The sequence below is a fragment of the Nematolebias whitei genome, chromosome 12, assembly GCF_014905685.2.
Source record: "Nematolebias whitei isolate Nwh7 chromosome 12, NemWhi1, whole genome shotgun sequence".
In the NCBI taxonomy this organism is placed as follows: domain Eukaryota; kingdom Metazoa; phylum Chordata; class Actinopteri; order Cyprinodontiformes; family Rivulidae; genus Nematolebias; species Nematolebias whitei.
Genome location: NC_056509.1, coordinates 1004392 through 1031037, shown reverse-complemented (window position 1 = coordinate 1031037; position 26646 = coordinate 1004392). Strand labels below are relative to the sequence as shown.

Sequence of the window (26646 nt, the reverse complement as noted above, 5' to 3'; positions counted from 1 at the left end):
TTCTCTAATAATTACAACAGACATGAACAAAAAACCACGGGGTTACAATAATATCTTCTGTCTGTTCTTAAACAATCTTAATCTTTTTCCTTGTCTTTTAATAACACCTTACATCACAAAAACACACCTCTGTTTGGTCCAACCGACCAATCAGAAAGTCCTCAAATGAACCGGAAGTGACCCTTTTTAAAAGGTGCAACACTTCCTAGTTTAAACTGGTTACAGCTCCAGTCGAAGTTCTGGAGAGCTCAGTAGTTCTGAGGAGTTCTCAGCAGTTCTGGGAAGAACGCTGAGGAGAACGCTGAGAGAATGCTGTGAGTTGGTTCCGAGAGCAGCAGAGTTCAGAATGCTGGAATGCAGAATGCTCAGGACATCTGCAACTAAGCTGGACGAGAGAAGTTCAGAGGAACTATGAAGTCTGTTCTGGACGATCTCACGACTCCTGAGGTTTAGCTGTTCTTACGGAGACGCTGGAAGAGTTGAAAGGAAAGCTCTACACCAACGCTGAAACTATCATCTGCAAAGGTAAAGAGTCGATCTCAACCAAAGTGTACCGTTGGGTTAAGCTGGTCCAAAGGAGCGTGTTGTTCTGGTTATAACAGACAAATTCCCTCACCCATCTCTCTCAAGATAAACTTCATTTTCCACCTTTAAACTTTTCTATCTGCTAGCAAATTAATCCAGATATTTTTAGAAGTGTCTGTTGTACAGCTGGAAGCAAGGGAAACAATCGCCGTATTGTTTCCTCCTTGTAAAACTGATTAATAAGCTGTTGTTATTTTCATATTTTGCCAAATTAATGTAAATGTGTGATGTGTTAAACTTTGATTCTGTAAATAAATGACCACATTCATTTGATGGGTCAAAGAAAATTAACGCCTCACGTTACATTTAATTAAATTCAATGCACGTTATTATTCAGTCCAGAAAAATGAAAGAATCCGTTTAATTTATGAATATATATAGCATATGTTCATCTACACTCGCCGTCCTGATCCCATCTGGCCTCATTTCCCAGCAGTGACGTCCTATTGGAACGAGGCTGCAGCCGGACCTGGTAGACTGAGAGTGCCGGTCTCCACATTCGCGTCCATCACCAGAGTGGAGGGGTTTTACTGAGCGGAAATTCCCTCGGTGCCCCCCTGGAGCCAAGCCTGGTGGAGGCTGTCGGAGCAAAGATGTCCAGTTTGGACCAGTGTCCTGCGCCTCAGGGGAAGCATGACCAGATGGTGACGTCGCGCTCCAACCGAGCTCACCAGTGTGCTTTCCAGTCCGCCACTGCGAACAATAACTTTGCGCTGCTGACGCACAGCATCTCAGAGGCCAGAGGGACAGACCTGCCTCAGGAGGCTAAGAGCTCCCTCTGCAAGGCATCTGACGTCACCCTCAACCTGTGTGCCTCGTCTGCTGTCTGCCTGTCTCGCATTGCAGCCTGGATGGCAATGGTTCAGAGGTCCACCTGGCTTGTCACTTCCCCTCCCTGTCGGAGAAGCTGCAGATGGACTCGCTAGAAGGCTGCATCACGACGTACGTGCTGTTCGGAGCCAATTTTCAAGGACATGCTCGAGAAACCAAAGAAGCCGAAGGAGGTGTCAGAGATTGTGCGCCATCTGATCAAGCCGCACCACTCCTCTCGCCCCCCCGCCCGCTGGAGAGAGTGCCATGGCCGAGACAGCAGAGACACGCCACTGCTGCAGCAGCATCTTCTCGCTCCGCCGCCAGCCCCTCCCATCAAAGTACAGCCCTTCTCATCCCGACAAGCCTCAGGGCTCACGGGGAGAAGATGATGATTCATTGATTCAGTGATTCATTCCAGAGGATGTGTGTGTGCATAATGATGGTTTGAGTTTTGGAATAAAACGTAAACATCATTCAGGAATTAAAGTGTCTGATTTCAGCCTGACTGTCAGTTCGTATGATCTCACAGCGGCTTTTCCTCACACATCCTCCACATAAAGCGAGCCGGTGTCCTCCAAACAGGTTTTAAATCACCGCAGCCCAATAAAACACACAAAATGCACGCGTGAGTGACACAGCAGTCAAAGTAAATGTTTTCAGCAGACCGACTCCAGTGGGAAACCTCGCTCTCAGCCCAAGCTGTACGCTGCCTCCTCAGCGCATGCCAGCTCACATCAGCACAGATGTGAGCCCACAGCCTGAGCGTTGCACAGAAGCGCCGTGCCCCCACGGCAGCGACAGCCCTCACCTACACGGTTCTGCATGCCCAGGGGCGCGTGCACCTCCCCTCAGCGCACGCCAGCCCACATCAGCACAGATGTGAGCCCGCAGCCTGAGCGCAGCACAGAAGCGCCGCGCCCCCGCGGCAGCAGCAGTCCTCACTTGCACGGCTCCGCATGCTCAGGGGCGTGCGCGCCTTCCCTCAGCGCATGCCAGCTCACATCGGCACAGATGTGAGCCTGCAGCCTGAGCGTGGCACAGAATCGCTGCGCCCCCACGGCCAAAAGGATGGCCCAGCACAGAAGATCAACATCATCAGGCCAGGATTCTGCGGTCTACACTCATCTCCAGGCCAGCGGTCACTTTCAGGGATGAAGATGTTCACATCCTGGACAGAGAGGTACGATGGTTTGAGAGAGGAGTAAAGGAGGCCATCTTTGTGAAAAGAAATCGTCCATCATTAAACAGGGGTGGAGGCCTCAGGGTTCAACTGTCCCCCTCTTACAATGCTGTGATTGCTAGTATCACTCAGCCCTCTGTGAACAGTAAACAGCCATCAGTGTGCTAATGATCCATTGTTAGGCTGATGGTCCTTCTTGAGCATGTGATCAGCTGGTTTTGATTGTCAGCAGCAAAACTGGTTGATCCACTCTGAGAAGGTGCTATTTAAGAGACTGAGCTGAAAACAGCACCTCAGACTGAGGAAGTCTCTCGGATGAGAGATGAAACGTTTCTACATTTTTTTTTTGCTTTGTTTTGTTTTTTGTCTTTTTTGTTTTCTTGTTTTTTGAATGTCCAGAGGACCAGATTGAACTTTTTTTGGAACTTTAGAGACGTTTCTGTCACCTCTAGAACATATCTCGTTCCTCCACGCAGAAGTTCAGGAAATTCTGATAAAAAAATGTAATTTCCAGGGTTCCAGAAGGAGAGGAAAACACAGGGTTCTACTCTCGTCACTTCCTGGTCCCAAAACGGACCGGAGGGATGAGACCCATCTTTAATTTGTCAATTTACAACTGTGAGACAACATTCCATTCAAAATGCGTCGAGTCGGCTCTGCAGTCGCTACACAGAGCAGGGAGGAGAATTCTGTTTTATCTGGGCGATCTGTTGCTGCTGACCCGTTTTTCCAGACAGGTGGCAGCACTGCAACTCACGTGAAACCGGCAGAGTGATAACAGTTGTTTCCGTCATGAAGTTATTAAGGACATGTCGTCTGCTCACACGGTGCGACTCCTCCAGAGGTGGTTCGCTCGTTTGCGTGTGGACCCGGTAAGGTAGAAGAGACTGTTAATCGCTGTGCCCCCCTCCGTGAGATTCGACCTGAGACACTGGGAAACCCTCTTGTTCTGTCGGAGGGAGTTCCTGTTGGCAGACCTACATCACACGTCTCAGTTTTCACAGGGAAGGAACATGCATGTCTCGAGCTGTGGGGGCGCTGTGGCCACCCCACACAGCAGCTCATATAAATGTTTTTGGAGTGTCGCACAGTTTTGAATGTGATTCAACACTTTGCCTCTGTGCTGCGGAATCAACATGTGTTGATTCACACAGACAACAAGGTGACTGCTGCATACATCAACCGGCAGGGGTGTGTGCGCTCAGCCCAAATGTTACACATTGTGAGACAGCTGTTGTGTTGGGCACACCAAAATCTGCTCTCCATCAGAGCAGTGTACATCCCCAGTGTTCTGAACAGGGGGGCGGGTGTGATGTCCAGGGGCGATCCGCGTCACGGGGGCTGGACCCTCCATCCCGAGCTGATGGCTCAGACTTGGCAGAAAATTGGCAAAACGGCCGTGGACCTGTTTGCAACACGAGAGAACGCTCAGTGTCAACTATGGTTCTCACTGAGCCTGTGTGACGAATCACTGCTATGGGTGGACGCGTTTGCTCACAGCCCGTGGCCCAAAATGCTTCTTTACGCATTTCCCCCACTCCCTCTGATATTACGGTTTCTGAACCGAGTTCAGGAGGAGGGACTGACAGCTCTCCTGGTGGCTCCCGAGCGCGTGAACGCCCCATGGTTCTCAGTTCTACGACACCTGTTATCGGGGCGCCCGTGGAAACTGCTGTGGAGGGAGGATGCTCTCCTCTAGGCGGGAGGAGCGATCATGAGTTACCCAGAAATAGGCCAGCAACTTTGGGTCTGGTCGCTGAGCGGATCCACTTAGAGAGGATGGGTCTCTCTCAAGATGTAGTGCGTACGATCCAGGATTCACGTGCTGCATCTACCATAGCGCTGTACACATCAAAGTGGACAGTTTTTCAGCGCTGGTGTACAGAGAAAGGTGTAGAGTCCACCTCATGTCCACTAGGTGGCGTGCTGTCCTTTCTGCAGCAGCTAATGGACAGAAATCTGGCATTCAGCACAATTAAAACGTATACTGCAGCCATCTCTTCTTGTCACGAAGGTTTCAGGGACAGAACATCTTTTAATCATCCGCTGATGAAGCATCTTTTAAAAGGTGTACAGAGACGCAGGCCTGTTTCACGCCCACTTGCTCCACAGTGGGATTTTACGCTGGTTCTGCGAGCCCTGATCAAAGCTCATTTCGAGCCACTAGATCAGGTTCCGATTAAATTATTGTCTCTTAAAACAGCCCTGCTGTTGGCTTTAACATCTGCTAAGAGGGTGAGTGATTTATCTGCCCTCTCTGTCATTCCGTCATGTCTCAGAATTCAGGCTGATGGCAGCTCAGCTGATCTGAGGCCTAATTCAGCGTTTGTCTAAAAACACCACAAGCTCTTTTAAATCAAGAGTGATATCGTTGGAGGAATTTTTTTCCCTCCTCTCCACAATCAGAAGAAGAAGCATCTTTCCATCTTCTCTGCCTTGTACGTGCGTTGACGTGTTACGTAACACACACGGCGGCATTGCGTCAGACTCGACATTTGTTTGTGCACTATAGAGACGCATCTGCAGGTCGCCCGTTATCCACCCAGCACCTGTCACACTGGTTGTGTGAGGCCATTTCTGAAGCCTACAGAGCATCAGATTTAGAGCCTCCTGACAACTTCAGGGCGCACTCGACCAGAGGTATCGCATCTTCGACTTCTTTGCATAATGGTATGTCAGTGCAGGATATTTGCACTGCGGTTGCGTGGTCAACACCCTCTTCATTTATTCTCTTTTATTTACGTGATGTGATGGCTCGTTCCATGACACATTCTGTCCTTAGTGCCTTAACTGAATGAATATTGTTGTTTCATGGAATCTCATTTAAACTCACATCTGACTGCATCTATTTACAGTGTGAGATGTTATCAGTCACAGGTTATGAATGTTGTTCTTGTTCTATGGTTATTAATCAGTTCATGACTTCTGTCATCAATCAGTTCATTTATTATTAATATGTCCATATTGAAGAGCCGTGGATGTGCTCTGTTCACGTCCTTTTTTCAGCCTCTCCTCTTTTTTGTTGAAAACCTTTCTGGGGCGTTCATGCACTCGGAACGTGTAAATATCGCAATGTGGGTCTGTGGATGGTTCGCGTAATTACGCAATGTGTATTTACGCACATGGAGAGCTGAGTGACAAGATGTTTTTTGGGCAAACGGGCGCTTCTTATGGTGTTCGAATGGACTCAGTGAAGCAGAGACTACATTTGCTTTGCCCTTAACCCACCAGCGACAGCCTTAAAGGGCGAAGCCTACATGAAATAGAATGCTTGTTATGTACTGTAACCCCAGATTCTATGAGTATAGGCGTAGCCCTTTAAGCGTCAGGCCTCACTGGCTCCTAAATGGCTGAATAAAAAGCTATTTGGGAGCCGATTACCCGCTCTTAACATAATTTATACGGACCGGGTGGGGCCTACACAACAGGTGGGCGTGGACTAATTTTTTTCAGTTCGATGCTTTGCATGATGGGATAAACCCACCAGCGACAGCCTTAAAGGGCAAAGCCTATACTCATTGAATCTGGGGTTACAGTACGTAACCAACGTCTCCACCCCCTCTTCACCTGAGTGTCCAAAACATGCAGCCAACGATCAGATGAGACTTCAACAAAGTCGATCATCGAACTGTGGCCTAAGGTGTCCTGGTGCCAAGAGCACATATGGGCACCCTTATGCCTGAACATAGTGTCTGTTATTGACAATCCATGACAAGCACAGAAGTCCAATAACAGAACACCACTCGGGTTCAGATCAAGGGGGCCGTTCCTCCCAACTACACCCCTACGTGTTCAATTGTCCCCCTCTTACAATGCTATGATTGCTAGTATCACTCAGCCCTCTGTGAATAGTAAACAGCCATCAGTGTGCTAATGATCCATTGTTAGGCTGATGGTCCTTCTTGAGCATGTGATCAGCTGGTTTTGGTTGTCAGCAGCAAAACTGGTTGATCCACTCTAAGAGGGTGCTATTTAAGAGACTGAGCTGAATACAGCACCTCAGACTGAGGAAGTCTCTTGGATGAGAGACAAAACGTTTCTACATTTTTTTGTTGTTTTTGCTTTGTTTTTTTTTTTGTTTTTTTTTTATGTCCAGAGGACCACATTTAACTTTTTTAGTGGTTTGTTTAGTATTATTTCTTCATAGTTTGAGTAAAAATAATTGATATAAATTTAAATAATATAGGTATATTAGTAATATTTATTTTATTTTTTTATTTTTCTTATTTGGAGTTGTTTAAAGGTTTATTACCTGCTTCTGGACCAACTGTAAAAGACAATTTTCCTGACATTGACAAATAAATGGGAGATAAAAAAAGAAAACTGCTTGGTCTTTTGAGTTAAGTCCAGTTGTGGAAGTCTGCCTAGATGCAGCCATCCTTTTCAAGTGTGGAACCTGCACAAATTAAAGGAGAATTTGACAATTAGGGATGGGGGCAATCCAATCCATTATCAGTATCGGCCTCCAATACCAGCATATTTTACGTATCGGATTTTTCTGATCCAACCTGCAGAGATTTCCGATCCATGATGCATGTCTGTTGGCTTCAAATTTTGGAATGGTTTTCCTGAACGGAGGCCTGTCTCATGAGCTCGGAGTAATAAGACCCACCTCACATTCATTAAATCCAGTTCGGAGGACAATAAAGTATCTGTATCATAGAATCAGGTTGCACCTGGCGATGAGCTGCTGAGATCACGTGAGAGCTGCGCTGCGTAAGTAACATGGCAGGATACTGCTAAACCAAACAAATACGGTTCGAATCAGGTAAAACAAGCCAATATATTATCAAACAAAATATTGTTAATACTAACCTCTGCCTATTGTTTCAATAAACCAAATTGGACGAGGAAACCTTGGACAGTCTGGAGAGTTATGTCGAAGAGTGTTTTGACACCATCGTGATGGGGCAAACCACAAAAAAACACAGCATCCATGGCCACACCAACTCCTAAACAGACGCGTTCAGAGAGCTCAACCAGCACGTCCACATCTCCAGAGAAAAGCTTCACTGATGTCCTCGACTCTATAGACAAGAAGCTAACCAGCTTAGATGCCCGGCTTGCCCTGGTAGAGATTCTCCACAAGGAGTTTCAAGCACTGAGGGAGTCTCTGGAGTTCAGCCAATCTCAGTTGGCGTCGCTCGCTGCAGAGAACCAAACTCTGAGGGGTAATGTCAAAGAACTCACAGAGAAGATGACGCAGCTGACCAGAGAAAACAGGAAAACAAAAGAGTCCATTCTGGACATTCAAGCTCGGAGCATGCGAGACAATCTTGTCTTCTCAGGGATCCCAGAATGAGCAGAGGAGGATGCCGAAGTTACGATTTGTGAGTTTATCCAACATTAGCTGAAACTCCCAAGTGAGATGGTAAAAAACTAGGGATGGGGTCGATTCGATCCAGTATCGGTATCGGCCTCCGATACCAGCATAATTTACGTATCGGATTTTCCGATCCTCCTGCCGATATTTCCGATCCATGATGCAAGTTGGCTTCAAACTATGGAATGGATTTCCTGAACGGTGGCGTGTCTCATGAACCCAGAGTAATAAGACCCGCCTCACATTCAGGAAATCTAGTTCATAGTTTGCAGCCAGCTACAACGTGAGGGCTGAGTTAGCAGAACTGTGGCTAACAGCTAACAATCTTTTCATCTAAACATGTCCGCTGTGTGGAAGTATTTTACACTAAAAACACCACAAAGCAATGCAACAATGTGCAATGTCTGCAGAGCCATAGCACCTCATTAAACTGCGGTAAAGTTAGTTTTACGATGGACATTCGAGCTCCGTGGCTTCAGCGGGGCGCTGCTCTTTGCTCAACCCACAACAGGCGACTCGACCTCGGCCAGCCGCGTCCAATCTGCCCCGCTCAGTATGCCCGTCTCTGAGGAGGGACAGACTGAGCGCGGCTGCCCCAAATCAGGCTGCCTACTTCGGATTGAACAAGAAGAAGACGTCGCTGAAACTACAGAGCTCAAATGTTTACTGAGATTTTGCTAAACTTCATCATAATTGATGACCAACCACTATCAGTTTTAGAAAACGAAGGATTTCTCAGCTTGATACTTGCAGCCAAGATATAGTTTACCCTCCAGAGAGATTTATCAGTACAACAGTAAACAATCATAAAAAACATATTTGAAAATTATATATATTAAAAACAAAAACAGGTACATTATAAACTGATGTAAAATACTAAAAACAGGAACATGCCTGTTGGTTTATGTCATGAACGTAACCGATGTTTGAAGCCATTTAACATTTTATTTAATTCATTTATTCATTCATTTAAAAGAAACAATAAAAAAAACATCAAAAAGAAAACATTGATAGAAAAGAGTGCAGAAAGAAGAAAAAAAAAATCTTATATCTGCCCCTTATTTAAAAACATATAAAACAACTTTAAACAATCTCTTAAATTAATCACTTTAATATCCACTTTAAAGCTATGAATAAAAAGAAACATGTTTTGTGTTAGCAGGATTTAATTATAACTTTAAAACTTATCCAATATTATTAAAACTTACCTCAAGTTGCCTTTTTGGACATGCATGCATATATTTGTACAAATTGTACCTGAGAGGAGATTATTACAGCCTCATATAAAATCAATGATGATCATGATATCGGAACTGGATCGGTATCGGACGATATTCAGACGTAGGTATCGGGATCGGATCGGAAGTAAAAAAAAAGTGGATCGTGCATCCCTATAAAAAACATCACTTTCCATCGTGTTCACCAGCTGGAGGTAAGAAGCCCAATAACAAGCGACCTCGGCCAATTATAGCTAAATTTGAGCACTATAAACAAAAAGAGCAGGTCAGAAGTCGGGGCAGAGAGCTGCGTTGGACGGACTTCAGTGAACGATCAATTTCCAAAAGAGATCCTCGATTGGAGGCAAATTTTGTTTCCAATCAGGAAGAAATACATGTCTGAAGGCGTCAGAGCTACAGTGGCTATAGATAAACTTTATATTAATGGTCAGCTGTTCAGGGAATGGGACATCACTCCGTGGCTGTATTAAAAGGAACAACAGGTTAGTTTCTCCTCGAGCTGAGGAGTTGTCGCACGAAGGTCCGGTGTTTTTTCTCTCTCTCTCTGAACCCCAACAAAAACAAACTTTTCAACAAACTTCTCATCTGGACCTTTGTGGTTCTACCTGATTCTGACAAGAATCGCCGGGTGGTTTTTCGCTGGTTTTCTGCTGGACTGGCCCTCGTGGTGTCTTCATTGGTGTGGGGGAAGTGTACCTGTGTCCCCCGAACTGAACTGGACCAGGACCAAACCGAGTTGGCTGTATGGGACTTCGTCTTCAACAGAGCCAGTCTCAGCTTCAGTAAACAGCCCATTACTTTCAACGAAGGACGGTCCACCTCCGTGGAGTCGTTGTGTTCGCCTGGAGAAGACGCTCCGATGCTTTGAAGCGCCGCCGGAACCGGACCGGAGCAGAATCGGGCCAGGGACAACTTCAGCCTCTTCGTCTCGAGCTATGGAGTGCTGGAGCCAGACTGGAGCAGAACCGGACCGGACCAGTAACGACTTCAGCTTCTACGTCTCTCGAATTGTGGAGCGCCAGAGCCGGACTGGAGCAGAACTGGACGGGACCAGTGACGACTTCAGCCGCAGCCTCGCCGGTCAGTCTCGTTTTTCACTGGAGGTGCCTCTCGTGCTGTTGGGTGGGGAGGTGTCGTGCAGAGAAGCGGAGGAGCAGCGTGGAAGAGCAGCGCTGCGTGGTGCTCGAGAGAAGTTCGGAGTTAGCATCAGCGTTGCTGCAGGCCTAATAATTATTTTTATTCCGGATCACGCTGTTGTCCCCTGTTGGCCTGAAATGAGCTAGGACCATGCCTTTCACTTCAGGAGGATTTTCTGGCAGCTCGCTCTGCTATTTGCTGCAAACCAACTACCCCCCCCCCCCCCCCCCCCGAATAGGATTGTTCGAGTAAGTTCGGCTTGAGCGTCTTGAGACCAATGGTACTTAAGGTAGCATTAATCCACATTGACTCCTCAAAGGTTGAAGTTTAACAAATGAACTGCATGTTGGCATAAAGTCCTCATAGTCTTTAACTAAAGTACACACAAAATTAATTCTTGCTGGGGGTGTTCAGAAAAAATACCAAAACCAAATAAACGATGTTTCAACATAGACAAAAATAGTGATTAAGCAACCAGAAAAACAACATTTCAACATCGACAAAAGTAGTGATTAAGCAACTAGAAAACGACGTTTTGGTGCGTCACTCACTCTGACTGTCATATTCGATCACGTTATCGCGTCTGAGTTGTTATCTTAACACTTAATCAAGCTTGGACTTATTTTGTTTCTGCTTGGATGACCCTTTTTCCCACGAAGTCTAAGTTTGTGAGATCTTTGTCTCCTGTGGAGTTATTGAACGCCTTGTGTAGTTTAACCTGGTTTCGATGTACCCATTTAACAATTGGCTCTTTTTGGCCTTTGCTGATTTTGATCAGATAGACAACTGGAGACAGTTTGTCTGTTATCAGGTGGGGTCCAGTCCACCTGGGCATCAGTTTGCGGGTGAGAGTTCCTGTCCCGGACTCTCCTTTCCTGGTTGAGGGGGGCGAAAGTGTAGTACCAGACCCTATCTCCCATTTGGAGTTCCTCGTGAGAGGCCTTTTGGTCATAGTACGCCTTTCGTCCTTCAGCGGATTTTTCCAGGTTTTTCTGGGCAAACGCAAAGGTGTTTTTAAGGTGTTCTTCCAAGTCATTCATGTATTGTTGTGTGGTGTAGGCTGTTGCCATGGCGGCATCGCCTGGTTGGTACAACAGGTGTAGAGGGAGAGTCATTTGTCGACCCGTCATCATCTCGAAGGGAGAGATACCAGTCGATGTGTGTGGAGTGGCCCTTATGGCCATGAGGACCAGAGGGAGTTTCACGTCCCAGTCCTTGTGGTTTGCGGCTACGTATTTCTTCAAAATACTTACCACAGTTCTGTTTGCTCTCTCCACTTGGCCTGAGGCCTGTGGGTGGTAGCCAACATGGAAGTTGACTTTAATGCCTAGCATCTTCCGCACTTCTTTCATCACTTCAGCTGTGAAGTGTGTACCTTGGTCTGAGTTCACCCTGAGGGGAATTCCAAACCTTGAAAATACATGATACATTAGTAACATAGCAGTTGTTTGTGCTGTGTCATTAGGAGCTGGTAGGCATTCTACCCATTTGGTAAATGTGCAAGCTACCATGAGAAAATATTTATTTCCTCTAGTACTCTTAGTAAGTGGTCCAACCCAGTCGATCTGGAGGTCGGACCATGGGAATGCAATGCCTCTACTTTGCAGTGGTGCTCTGTGGAGTGATCTGGATGGCTGAAACTGGCCACAGACCAGGCACCCTTTTATGTAGTTCTTGACATCCTTTTTCATTCCAGGCCAATAAGCAACTTGTTTTACTGCTTTCATCGTGGCGTTATCTCCCTTGTGTCCTGTGGATGGGAGGTCATGCACATGAACTAACATCACCCCCCTGTGATCATGGGGGACCCCGAACACGGGTGAGGACGTCGGTCCATGAGCTAAAGTTAGGATGCCCTTGAGTACTTTTAGATGTTTGCGCAGCTGAAAGAGGACTTTAAGGTCTGGATTGGAATCCAGGTCTGCTTCGGACAGAGTGTTTTTCTCTGGGTCAGTCAAGTATAGTATAATCGAGTTTATCGCAGTATCCAACTTCTGAAGTTGGATGATGTCTGGGTCAGTCAGCACGGGTTGTACAGAGACTGTGTTGTCAGCCGGCTTGGCTGCAGCCTGTGCACGTGTGACTGCCATTACCTTGGCTGTAGGTTGTACTGACAGAGTTGTGAGCAGCCAGGAGGGGTCAAAGGACCACAGAGGGCCGTCCACGGCTCCGTCCTTGGCTAGGAAGTCTGCAAGGTCATTATACCACTTGTCATTGCCTAGGACTCTAGAATGTCCTAGAACCTTTTTCCAGTAGACCTGTAGGTCATGTGATGTCACCAAGTGATCACATGCCATGAAAAGCTCTTTGTGTTTGACCACTTTCTTGTTGCTTGTGAGAAAGCCGTTCTGTTTCCACAGAGCGAGATGACACAAGAAACTAAGTCGAGCGTAATTGGAGTCCATGCAGATGACTAGCGTTTGGATGGAGCGGTTTACTGCCATCTGGAGAGCTATTAGGATTCCTGCTATCTCAGCGTACTGAGAAGTCTGAGAGCCTAATTTATAGCTAAAAGTGACCTCTTGTTGGTCTTGGAGGAGAATCCCTCCAACACCTGATTTGCAGGTTTGTTCCTGGTGGAATGAGCATCCATCCACGTACAGTGTTGTCATATCTTTGCAGATATTGCTATCAAAGTAGTGGTGGTTCGGGTCATCACTTACTGAGGGTTTTTCCGCAGCTGGCGGTTGGTTGGCTGGTACATCTTGTGTACATTCCTAGCAGACCTCTGGAATGGTCTGTCCATCCGTAAGGTTTGCTGTGTCTAGCACAGGAGGATCCTTTTTGGCTGGTTTTAGTGACCACAGTACATTATGGCTGGTGTTCACTCGGACACCTAATCTTACCAAGATGTCAGAGCCTATGTAGGTTGCATGTGGTAAGTCTGGGACCACGAGGAATGGGTGAAACATTTCCTGTTGGTTCCAGCTCAGTTTCAGGTTAATGACTCCTTTCGCAGTCATCACTCCTGAACTGTTGGGATACAATGGAAAGCGGAATGCTTTCATGATCAGAACTGGACCCAAATGTTTTTTAACCAACATTTCGTAGAAAGCTTGGTTAATAGCTGATTTATCTGTCCACAGCGACAGTACAGCATCTTCGGTGTGGGATCCTTGGATCTCTACACCTTTAACTACCAACGGTAGGTAGTATCCGGTGGGCTCTGACTGTCTCAGCTCGCAGCGGAGGCTTTCTTGTTCAGTCAGAGTTGGTTTCACCGGTTGGGTCTCTTCGGTTTCACATGCTTTTGAAGGATTACTTACCGGGACTGTGTTCTCTGTTGAGAAGTCCTTGGTGCCTTCTGCGGTGCCTGCTGTTGGGCAGTCTGTGACTGTCTCAGGAGGCATGAGTATTGGCAGGGGTTCGCTCACTCTGGCCCACATTGTCTGTTCACCATAATCTAAAATCGTCTCAAAGCGATTTATAAAATCCTGGCCGATCAAAAATGGGAATGAGTCAACCGTAGACACATGTACCAGGTGGTATAGTGTCATCTCGCCAACCTGCATGTGAACCATAGCTATAGCTGTTAGGGTTATCCTCATCTCTGCGAGTCCCTGCAGTTCTGTAGCACGTTCTATGAGAGATATTTCCCTGTGAACACCGTTAGCGGCGGTCCTGAGCTCCTCGAACAGTTTGGCTGACATAATAGTTATGTCGGCTCCACCAAGTGTGATCGACAGGTAAGCTTTTTTTAGCGACCCCCTTTCTGATCAGGTTACACAGGAACCTTTTAGGTTTTGGCCAACTTTTCTTCTTACCTTTACCTTTGCCTGTGTAATCCCGGTTTGTCCGAACCGTTTGTGCAGTTGCTGCTGCTCCTGAGAGTTCGGTTTTTGACGGGCCTCCGTCATTGATGTATGAGATCACCCGCTCACTGTGTGTTGAGGGGCTCTCATTGTTTGTAACAACAAGGTCCTGGTGGCTGTCCGTGACAGCAGCAACGTTGTTGTTTGTGTCACCTTGATTTGTCTGAACCGTTAGCACAGCTGTTGCTGTTTCTGAGGTTACAGTTTGTGATGGGTCACCGTCGGTGACATGTGATTGTACCCCCCCTTTTTCTGGTGAGGGCCTGTCAGAGTTTACAACAACAACGTCATGGTGACTGTCTGTGACAACAGTAACAGTGTTGTTTGTGTGCTCTGACTCATCAGCAATGATATTGCCACACAACGCGTCAGGTTGTTTGTCCGTGGCAGCACCTTTCAACATTTCCAAGAACCGACACACATTCTCTGTCTCGTCCGAGCTCAGAGGTCTGGGGCTCTCTTTCTGGACCTGCTGCTGTTTCTTTTTTGTCTCAGACTGTTCAGGCCAACGTGAAGGGGGGTGCCGGTCCCCTCCTCTGGGGTTCCTAGTGGGATTTCTGGTTGTATGGGTCACCTTTGGTGCCATACTTTTTACCCTTAGGGCGTGCGCCCCCCTTCTGGTACATTCGTTCATCCTCTGGTTTCTTGGGAAACCATTTAGGATCTTGTCTGGACCAGGGGGCACTCGCCTGTTGTGGTTTGGCTGCTGGGAAATCTCGTTTCCTCTCGCCTTTTTTGGGAGGGGGAGCTGAAGCTCTCGTCCCTTCCAATTCTAATGACTGGGCAGGAATCCTCTCACTTGGGAACACCTCAATGGGTGTTTTGGCCTGTGAACGGCCCTCAAAGACATTCACAGCACAATTTTTTATCCCACTGATGGTTTTCTCTTTGAAATTAGCCATCATCTGCACTGACATCCTTATGTCAGGGTAGAGATTTTGGCTGAAAACAAACTTAAACACTTCCTCCTCCTCCATGCCGGTTTCGTTCCTGTAACCAAAATAAGCCTACAAAATTCTGGAATAATATGCCCTTGGGTGCTCATTCTTACCTTGCATGACCTTGTCGGCGGCTGGATATCCGCCATGTCCCGCGCAAGGGGTATACTCTTTCGTAAGAGTAGCACATAACAGGCGGTAATCCTTTCTTGTGGCATCAGGTCGACGGATATGAAGGAAAACACCGTCCTGGCTGAAGTGAGCCTGATTAAACCTACTTTATCCTCATCTGTAGCGTTGGGATAGCTTCTTAATTGGAAGTCAGGGTCGTGCAGATAGGCCTTAGTGTCGGTAGAACCCAACGGCCCTGGCTCAAAGCGTTGGCCATATTTCGCTATTTTATGCAATGCCGCTATTGAGAGCGGAGGCTGAGGGATTGGTGTTGTTGGAACAAAATAATCACGTGGAGGTGATTCACCAGACTCACGTGGAGGTGGCATAAGGGGATTATGTGTAGGAGGTACAGAAAAATCCTTCTGAGGTGGTGGTGGTTGACCTGGACTCTGACCCAGTTCGTCTTTGAGTTCCAGACATCCTCGCCCCTCGTCAGAGATTTTATTTGTGGCTGCGGCAAGTTTTGCCTCACAGGCTGGTAAGCGTTCATGTGATGTATGACACTCATTTTGTAAACGCACGCCTTGTTGGACTAACGCCGCTTTATCCAATATGCACTTGTCCGGAGATTTTGTTGTGAGCTGCAACCGTTGGTGCAGAGCATCATTGTCTGAACACAGTGCTTCACGCAGCTTTCTCTCATATGAGTCTGCTTGTAACAACAGCTGAGCTTGTGAGATCTCTTTTTCACATTTCAATTCATTCTCCCAGGTCTCTTTATCAAATTGAAACTGTGACATGAGTTTTAGATACTCCTCACGTGTTGTTTCGTGGTCCTCTGCCTCGCCCTTCAACCTTATATCATTGGATCAGTGATAGCCAAACATAATTTTTCTTTTCACTGCTATGCTAATGATGTACAAATTTATTTACCAATGAAACCTAAAAACAGTAACCTTCTCACACCTTTCACTGATTGTATTGCCGACATTAAACAGTGGCTTCATCTTAATTTTTTGTTTTTAAACGAAGGAAAGACAGAATGCATCTTCTTTGGTGATGATGCTCCCTGTAACTTTGGTGCTCTGACATCCAAGTTCAGATCCACAGTTAAAAACTTGGGAGTGACATTTGATAAGGACTTAAAGTTTGATAAACAAGTATCCTCTGTAGTCAAGGCCTGTTTTTATCAGTTACGTCTTTTATCCAAAGTTAAGCCTTTTTTAAATCGTTCTGACTTGGAAAAGGCCATCCATGCTTTTATAACTTCAAGGCTCGACTACTGCAATTCCCTATATGCAGGAATCTCCCAATCCTCCATTAGACGCCAGCAATTGGTCCAAAATGCTGCAGCTCGACTTTTAACCAACACCTCCAGACGTGACCACATCACCCCTGTTTTATTTTCTCTCCACTGGCTTCCAGTCGATTTTAGAATTAAATTTAAAATTTTATTATTCACTTTTAAAGCTCTCAATGGTCTTGCCCCACTATATTTGACTAATCTTGTAGCTGTCCGTGAATATAGGAGAACACTGAGATCATCTAATACATTTCTACTCTCTGTCCCAAAATCCAACTACAAACGATGGGGTTACCGGGCCTTTTCGGTTGTCGCACCCAGACTCTGGAACCAGCTACCTCAGGACTTGCGCTCCATCACTGACATGGAGCATTTTAAATCTAATCTTAAAACCTTTTTATTCAGGCAGGCTTTTAATACCTAGTAGGTCTTTGACAATTTTGCCATGTTCTATTTCGTATAGGCTTCGCCCTTTAAGGCTGTCGCTTAGTGGGTTTATCCCGATATGCGGAGCATTGCACTGAAAAATTTTAGTCCATGCCCACCTGCTGTGTGGGCCCCACCCGGTCCGTATAAATTACGTTAAGAGCGGGAAATCGGTTCCCATTTTTTTCTTCAGCAAGTTAATAGCACTGTCTGAAGAACGAAGAAGGAAAGTTGTGTAGACGACCAACCTTTGTTAAGAATGCTTGGCCCGGCAGTCGACCTCCGGTCGTCCCGTGAGTTCTCCTCCCCGAGGAAAAGCTGACGAGCAGTCTTATTTCAAGGTAAGCGCTGAGGAATATTTCTCAGTGACAGGTCACTTCACGCTGGACAACGCCATCTTGTAATTTTCCTCTTATCGCCGACCCTGGGAGCGAATTGGATGGTTCCTCCAGGACAGGCGGCGCTCAGCTGCAGCCCCCCGCTGCTCATTCCCTCCTGGAGAGCGTAGTGTCGGTGGTGGGGGGGTGAGTGAATGCTCACCCCATCCCACCTCGTTTCGCATTGGCGATCACACCGCTCCCGGCCGACGGCGCCCTCAGGGGTTGCCCAGCATAACCCAGGAGGCGGCTGACATGAAGGGACCCTTTTTTACATCCCACGCCTTTCCCGCCAGTTCGGATGATCCGGCGGGAAGGTTGTTTACTGGGTTCCATTCCGGCTCATCTGGACACCTGCTGCTGTTGAGCAGTTTGTGCAGACAGGTGGCAGCAGTGCAACTCACGTGAACCGGTTGAGTGATATCAGCTGTTTTCTGTCAGCAGACCTACGTCACACATGTCAGTTTCTCACAGAGGCACAAACATTTAACAAGCTGTGTGGGCGCTGTGGTTCTCAACACAGCAGCTCATTTAAATGTTTTTGGAGTGTCACGGTTATTTGAATGTGACTCAACACTGACCTTGAGCTGCAGAATCATCAGGGTTTTCTGATTCACACAGACAGCAAGTGACTGTTGCATACATACTGGCAGGAGATTGATGCGCTCAACCCATGTGCCACATTGTGAGACAGATGCTGTGTGGGGCACACCCAATCTGCTCTCCATGGGAGTAGGGTACATCTCATGTATTCCGAACAGGGGGCGGATGTGATGTCCAAAGACGGCCCTTTGCGGCACGGGGACCTGGGACCTTCCACACACAGCTATGGCTCAGACACGGCAGAAATCCTGCCAGCGCCTGTGGACGTGTTGCAACACGAGAGAACGTAACCAACGTTTTAATTGTAATTGTTTTTGTTTTTGTTTTTAACTGACTGATTTTTTTATTCTTGTTTGTTTTTAACTTCTGTACTGTGCAGCACTTTGTGCACCTTTTGGCTGCTGGAAAGGGCTCTATAAATAAAGTTTGTTTGATTGATTGATTATATCAAGGGCTTCTGCCCTGTTGGCCTCCAGGTAAAATTTAGCTTTTAGCAAGAATGCTATTTTAGCTAGCTGTTCATAGCTTGACTTCGTTATGGCTGCAGAAGTTACACTGCCTGCAACTTCCTTCATCTCGTCCAATAACTCTGTTGAGTTCATGCTGTCCACTTGTTCACCATATGGATATAAGGAATCTGTTTGCAGACTTAGGGCTGTCTCAAGCCAGTCCTTTTTATCACATGGAGTCACATCAGCATTCTTAGCTTCTGGTAAATCTGCATGGTTGTATTTACTGTTCAGCAAAACCTATCTGGTTAAACCGTCGCAACCTTAGAGTTTTCAACAGGTAAATGTTTGTATTTAAGTGAGCAGTGAGTTTCACACACTATTTTAGCTCTGGGTTTCATCAACAGTACTATTATAAGCCAATTTTTCAATAATTGGGCACCTGTGTTTAGGCTTTATCTCATTACTATTGTAAGTAAACACTTCCTGTGGCAGTGTTACTTAATATGAGCTTAATTCTAACAGATACAAGAGCCAGGCAATTTCAGTGTTCATTTACTCCAATGCACTTAAAATAAAATAAACCTACAATATTTTCTAAGAAGACTGACAGCAACTTTGTAGTTGTAAACGCCCCTAAGCAGTTTAATTTACCAGAATTTGCTATTTAAACAATAACTCATAAACCAGGCTTGATTAACAAAAAAAAATTAAAAAATTTAAATGAAAAGCGAGTGCGCAGCTCTCAGTTCTGAAAAACTGTTATACTCTTTTTTCAACAGCAGGTGGCGGTGTAAGCTTACTTTTACTGGTAGGAGTCACTGACGACATCCTGTGAACCGTCCTGTTGACGTCCGGTCTTTAGCCGTTAGCTACGACGTAGCAACGGTCGAACACGGTTCAAATCAGCATTTATGGACGGATTTAAAGCTGTATGTGGTGTTGCTTCACAAGCACGCTCTTTCTGCATATACTCACGAGTTTAGGAACGAATGTCAGGGCTTTATTCAGCTTTTTTAAACACAAAGGAAGACTCCGTTAAAACGAGCTTCATTTCCGGGGTCACGTGACTTTACAGACGTGTGAACATCGGGGGTGGGCTTTACGCACTGACGCTAGAGTTAGTGGACGTACACGGCGTTACGTCACCAGCTTCTCAGCGAATCAGAACGTCCCAAACAGCGGTCCTCGACCAATCACAGCTCGTGTGTACTCGCCTTAAGCTAGCAGTTAGTATCAACAGTCCGGTCAAATTATCGCCCATCAAAGCCTCGAAAATGCACAATTTACTGTGAAAATGTAACAAATCAGCATAGAAGCAGCTCTGAGACGGCGCTCAGCTCCAAAGACAACGTATCACCGTTTAAAACACGACTCGTCGAGTCCAGTAAACAGAACCGGGTCGAACACGCAGAACCCCCGTTCATGCTAGAGTTTCAAACTGAATGAATGCGTTATTCCCCCTGCTTACAGCTTAATTACACTAACGGTTTGACAATTTCAGCTTCAAAATGAACACATTGACGCAATTCTGCATCTTTCTGAACTCCACAGCCGTAGAATATGTCTGTACCAAGGTCAAAACTCTGACTTTTTTATGCCAACATGATGAGTTATTCACAGTATCACCAGTCACACGTAATTTATCTCTTCAGAAACGTTACGGGCCACCAAATATGTAGTAAAATACGTACGGGCCACCAATCATGTAGTGATGTCAGGACATCTTTGCTGTTAGCTTCACTACTAATTAATTATTCTTAAAGCTAGGTCAAGCACAAATAATATTTATTGTTAATTACAACGGATTATTTTCTTTTTGGAGTTAAATTAATGCCATGTGACCGAGATAACTGTGAGTGGATTGTTTAATCAGTGACATGAGACGCCATTTTATCTTTGACCCATCAGAATAAATGCGGTTATTTATTTAACAGAATCAAAATTTAACATCAAAACATGTACACATTGATTTGCTGATCTGTTTCTGATTAATAAAAACTTGGCACACTTTACTAACAAGAAAACAGAACATTACTGATCGAAGCTGATTCACCTCTGAAGGCATCTAGATTATTGGCAAATAGAAAAGTTAAAGAGAAGACATAGATTTAAAGAGGAAGATGGATGAAGGAAGATGTATGTTTGTTGACCAGAATTAGCACTCTTCTTTCAACACCAGCTCAACCCCCGGTCCTCTTAGTGCGTGACAACTCGTGATGTCTCTTTAACTTTGCAGTGGATGGATCAGCTCCAGTATAGAGGTCCCTTTTCACGCTACCTTTCAGCGTCTCCGGTCAGGGTGGCTGGTCATTGTCCGAAGTCGCGACGATGTACTCCATTCAACAGAACAAGCTTCCTTCGAAGTTGTAGGGCGTTACGCCCGGGTGAGTTCACAGCGAGGCGCTGTGACTCCGCTGTAATGGACGGACCCTTGTCTCACGGTCAAATCCATCAGCTATTGATTAAATCTGAAAGTTCCTTAGGAACTCTCAGTAAGACTCCAGTCAGAAATTCCACTCAGAAGTGGAAGACTCCTGGGAAGACTTCATAGTGGAAGAACTGAAAGACTTCAAAGACTCAAGGACGACTGAATAGTCCCAGGAAGTGTTGACTTTTTAAAGAGTACTCCCTTCCTGTCACTTGGTACTTCCTGATTGGTTGAAACAACCAGCAGGGGTGGTGTTTCAGTGATGTCAAAGGGTTATTAAAAGTCAAGAGACAGCAGAAATGTTTAGGAACAGTTAGTACAGACAAGAACAATATTTTGAAGAAGTAAGAAACTTTGCAGGTGCCAGCTTCTTATTTACTGTCTGAGAGTTTTAAAACAAGGCACTTCGTTCTCATAACTTGCTTTCTGACTTCTGACCGACATCCCTGACTTCTGACCGACATCAAATCCACTCATTCAGACAGATGCTCAAAATGCACACTTACTTTGTAAATAGACATTTAACTTGATTTCTAAGTCTAATGAGGTTTAAAAATCTTTAATACTGTTTCACAGTTGATTTAAACGAGTGGTTCACTTCAGCATTTAGAAATGGTATGAACTAAACACACATTTGATTATCAAGATATTCTAAAATAGTAATGATAATGTAAAAAGGAAGAGTGTTCTTTCAATTGATTAATTCAGGATACAATTAAATAGTCTCTTGATACATCACGTGGCGTCTCTGGGCAGCACACCTCATCCCCAAAATGCCCCCCGGGCGCTTTCAATAGCTGCCCTTTGCACCGCCTGGTGGTGGATGGGTTAAATGCAGAGACTAATTTTGCCATTGTATGGAAACATGCAGTGCTGACATTGTGATGACATTATTAGTATTATTATTATTATTATTGATGAGATAACTTGTATTTCTGGATTCAAATCAATGAAATAGCAGTTCCTGTCCCTTGAAGGTCTTCAGAGACAGGTTGTTGTCGGAGGCCTAGTTCACTACACTGCTCTCAGGGATTCAACCCAACCCTGGACCCCCCACTAATTACACTACACCAAATGACTTTAAAAACATGTCTGAACTTCATTTTCTGCATGTAAAAGCTCGTAGCCTTCTGAGAAAACTTGATGCCTTGAAAATTCTGGTAAGTTCTTCTGGGGCAGATGTAACCGTGATCTCTGAAACCTGGCTCAACAAATCTGTACTGAATAATGACCTGGTTAACAATGGATTTAACATCTTCTGCTGTGATTGTCAAAAAAAAAGGGGGAGGGGGGTCACTGTTTACATCAGATATTCTCTGGTTGCTAGTCTTGTGTATTTTAAAACAATTCCAAACCAAATTGATGCCTTAGCTGTAAACATCACTTTGAATGGAGGCCAGATTTTATCTGTAGTCTGCTATCGTCCACCTTCAGCAACACCTGAAGCTCTGTCCTCCCTGATGGAATTCCTTGGTAATTTAAAATTCAAAGAGATCTTTTTGGCAGGAGATTTCAACATTGACTGGAGTAAGTTGACCCCCCTCTGTGATAAATTCAATGAATGTTGCCTGTCTCTAAATCTTATCCAACTGATCAACTCTCCGACTAAACAAAAACCATCCTGAAAAATCCTCCATCTTAGACCTGTTTCTAACAAATATGCCTTAACTGGCATCGTATTCTATTAATTGATGACGTGAACTCCGCTTGGAACTATTTTCATAATAGTTTCATTTATTTTGTGAATAAACATGCTCCTTTTTGTCAGTTCAGAATAAAGGGACAAGACAGCCCCTGGTTTACTCCAGAGCTAGCTGACCTCCTTCATAAGAGAGATCATCTTTGGACCACAGCGAGAAAAGCTGACTCAGACACTGATTGGTTGAGTTTTTGACAGATGAGGAATAAATGCATAACTGCTGTCAAAGCAGCAAAACGCAACTATTTCTTATCTCAGACCCCCAAAAATCTAAATGACCCTAACAGATCCTGGAAAACCATCAAATCTCTTTCAGGTAGCCCCAATCATCTGACCTCCCATCACAACTTCTCATTAACTCTGTTCCTGTGTCAAATAAGCACGAGATCCTGGACTGTTTCAACAAACATTTTGTTGCTTCTAGTTCTTTATTTGACACAGTTACTAATGGAAAATCAGCCACTTCACTTAATAACCAAACTTTTACAAATCAAATCCCTCCTACAAGTCAATCCTCAATTAATCACACCTTCTCTTTTTCTCTATTCTCAGTCAGTGAGGTCAATAAACTGTTAAAAGATCTTGATCCTAAAAAAATCTGCAGGTCCAGATGAACTTCCACCTTATTTCTTAAGGCTGGCTGTTCATATCATCACAGTCCCTGTGACCCACATCTTCAATGTCTCCATAAACCAAAACTCCATTCCAGATGCTTGGTAAACAGCCTTTGGTCTACCTGTGCTGAAGGGAGGTGACCCCACCTCACTGAACAACTATCGGCCAATCTCTAAACTCTGCATTTTAGCCAAGGTTCTAGAAAAACTGATAAACTCTCAAATCAAAAATTACCTGGACTCATTTAACATCTTACCTCCACATCAATCTGGTTTCAGGAAACAACACAGCACAACCACTGCTTCACTGAAGGTTCTTAATGATGTTGTTGAAGCACTGGATGCTAAGGATTATTGTGCCATACTTTTCTTAGACCTGTCTAAAGCTTTTGACACTGTGGATCCTAACATTTTGTGTCATAAGATCTCAGAAATCGGTTTCTCAGAACACACCATTGGTTGGTTCTCTAACTATCTCTCAGACCAGAGGCAATGTGTTCAACATAATGGTACTTCCTCCAGTTATTTAACAGTCAACAATGGTGTACCACAAGGCTCAGTCTTAGGACTCACCCTCTTTACAATCTACATACATAATGTAGGTAAAAACATCCCTAATGCAGCCATACATTTCTATGCTGATGACACAGTTGTTTATTGTCGAGCTAAAACAGTTGATAAGGCTTTCCAGCTTCTGCAATCTGTATTCAACAATCCAAACAGATTTGTTCCGCCTCAAACTTATCTTAAATAGGAAGTTGGTCTCAGCAGTTCTTCCTCTGATCTCATCCTCAAATGATGTCCCCATTGAGTTTGTTGATTTCTATAAATATTTGGGTATCTTGGTTGACTCGCATCTCTATTTTAAGGTCCATGTGGAAAACTTGGTAAAGGAAGTGAAAGTTAAACTGGGTTTCTTTTTCAGAAACAGATCCTGTCTAACCCTGAATGCTAGAAAACGCCTCGTATCTGTGACTTTCCTTCCCTCCATTGATTACGGTGACAATATTTGCATGAACGCTCCTACAAGAACCCTGCAGATGTTGGATGCTGTCTATCATGGTGCACTAAGATTCATAACTGGCTGTGATTATCGTACCCATCATTTCACCCTGTATTCACTGGTTAACTGGACATCATTAACTTCACACAGACTCTCTCACTGGTACATTTTCATTTTTAAATCACTTCTTGGTCTGCTGCCTTCATACATCTCCTCCTTCATGTCTCTGTGTGAGTGCAGCTACAGCATGCGCTCTCAGGACATTATTACCTGCAGTGTTCCCTCAGTGAGGACTGAACTAGGCAAAAGGGCCTTCTCCTACTCTGCTCCTGTTTCTTGGAATATCTTACAAAAAGATCTGAAGATCTCAACCTTGACCTCTCTAAGTGGCTTTAAGGATCTGTTGGACTCCTGGCAGGGACCAATGCAGACATGTTCCTGTTTTTAGTTTTCTACATTCACTTTAGAATCTAGCTGTTTTTTGTTACTTTTCTTTCTTTTTACTTTTCTTTTTTTTGCCATCCTATTTGTTAAAAAAAAATAATTGTATGCCTTTTTTCCAAATGCTTATTGTTGTCGCTGTTGTCCATTGTTGTCGTCATTCTTTGTTGAAATCAGGTTTCTCTTGTAAATGAGTCCTTGAGGCTCAATGGGATTTACCTGTCTAAATAAAGGTTGAATGAATAAAACACACACCCCTTCATGAACCCTGGCTAGACGTAGAACAGACAATTTGTAATAACATAATGATTTCGGACCTTCCATTCATTAGCTCAAACACAAAACGACAGGAATGCTTTAAAAACATCAATATCAGCTCCTCCCTAACAGCTTGGTGGGAGTTTCTTAAAATGACAGTGTCTTCTCTAATTCCATGCAGAAGTACACCCATCTGGAACAACCCCGACATCCTACAACAGAATAATATGATAAACTTTCCAGGTTGGAGGTGTAAAGGAATCAAATATTTGGAACATATATATGAGGAAGTAGACTATATCCCATTTAACAGATTAATAACACAGTATGGTACTGATAAGAATTTTTTTTTTTAGAATATCAACAAATTAAATCTATAACAAAAAATAAATTTTACCTGAGCAACCTAGGATTGAAATACCAACTAGCTGCTCCCTTCTTCAGGGGTCGCCACAGCGAACTAAGTCGCACCAAGACTTGGCAGTTATTTTTACGCCAGATGCCCTTCCTGACACAATCACAAACCACCCAGCTACCACAGCTCTCTGTGTGGAGCAGAGAGCTGCTATCTAGGACACCCGGAGGAGCAGATGGTGGGGGTTAAGGGCCTTGCTCAAGGGCCCAGAGTGGGGCAAATGAGGGTGGGGGCAGGTGTGGGTGCTTCACCTACCCCACCCACGTTTTTTACGTTGTCGGTACCGGGGCTTGAACCAGCGATCTTCTGATCACAGGCCCACCTTCTCTAACCTCTGTGCCACCACTCCCCTATATACATGTATATGTGTGTGTGTGTGTGTGTGTGTGATCTGTTTCACCTGCTTGTCCTGTCCAGGTGTTTGTGATGGTGGCTCATTAGTCTCTGTATATACGTTTGTGTTTTTGTGTTATTTGTTGTCTGGGCATCGTCTGATTTCCCTCCTGAGTTCTCTGGTGCCTCCTTCTGAGTTCCTAGAGTTTACTAGTATTTCTATGTGTTCCCTTGGATTTAATTTGAGTACCGCTGCCATGACAGCTTGTTATGTTTGTGTTTATTCAAGTGCTTCTTATTTTACTCTCTGGGCCTCTGAGTCCTGCCTGCACCACTGAGTTCGATCTCCAAAACCACTGTCCCATTACAGTAATAAGATAAAGAACAAGAAACCTTCAGAAAATACTTGTGACAAGTTATTTAAGATGGTGACAAAATACCTGTTAAGAACATTTTAAAGGCAAAGCATGTTTTTATACAACATACTTTTAATTTGTGCATTTTCTCTTTCCTACTCAGACAAGGAAATTATATTATAAAACATGCTCATGAAAATAATCTAAAGAACATAATTTTCTTTAGTGCTTACACCCATTTTGCTCTTGTTTTCCCAGTTCTTATCTATTCTTTGATCAAAGTTAGAACATATCTATTTACTACATCCAATTTGTTTGTTTTTTTCTTCCAAACTTTGATTTTCTTTTTGTTTCAGCTCTGCACGTTTTGAGGGTTCTCTCAACATGGATCTGAATGAGATTGCCATGAATATGGTTCCTTTCCCTCGTTTGCACTACCTAGTGCCCAGCCTCACCCCGCTGTACACACTGGCTGACGTCAACATCCCCACCAGAAGGTCTGCTATTTTGCTGAAACTGCATAGTCAAAATTAAAACAAGCAGAACAGATGCCACAATTACGATCACCAAAATTATAAGCACCTAAAAGCTAAAATGAGCAAAACTGTATCTATCCTGATGCATGCTCAATAATCCAGGTAGAAAAATCTAAAAAAGTTAAATCTGGTCCTCTGGACATTAAAAAAAAACAAAACAAAGCAAATCAACAAAAAAATGTAGAAACGTTTCATCTCTCATCCAAGAGACTTCCTCAGTCTGAGGTGCTGTATTCAGCTCAGTCTCTTAAATAGCACCGCC

At 44.7% G+C, this 26646-nt stretch overlaps 1 protein-coding gene across 1 annotated transcript in view; it reads left to right on the top strand.

The window, feature by feature from the left end:
• The window catches only part of tube1 (tubulin, epsilon 1), a 156361-nt gene that overhangs the window by 34196 nt on the left and 95519 nt on the right, over window positions 1–26646 (top strand). The window contains exon 5 of the mRNA XM_037686049.1: window positions 26205–26345. Within this exon, the coding sequence (XP_037541977.1) occupies window positions 26205–26345 (141 nt within the window). The remainder of the gene's footprint in view (window positions 1–26204; window positions 26346–26646) is intronic.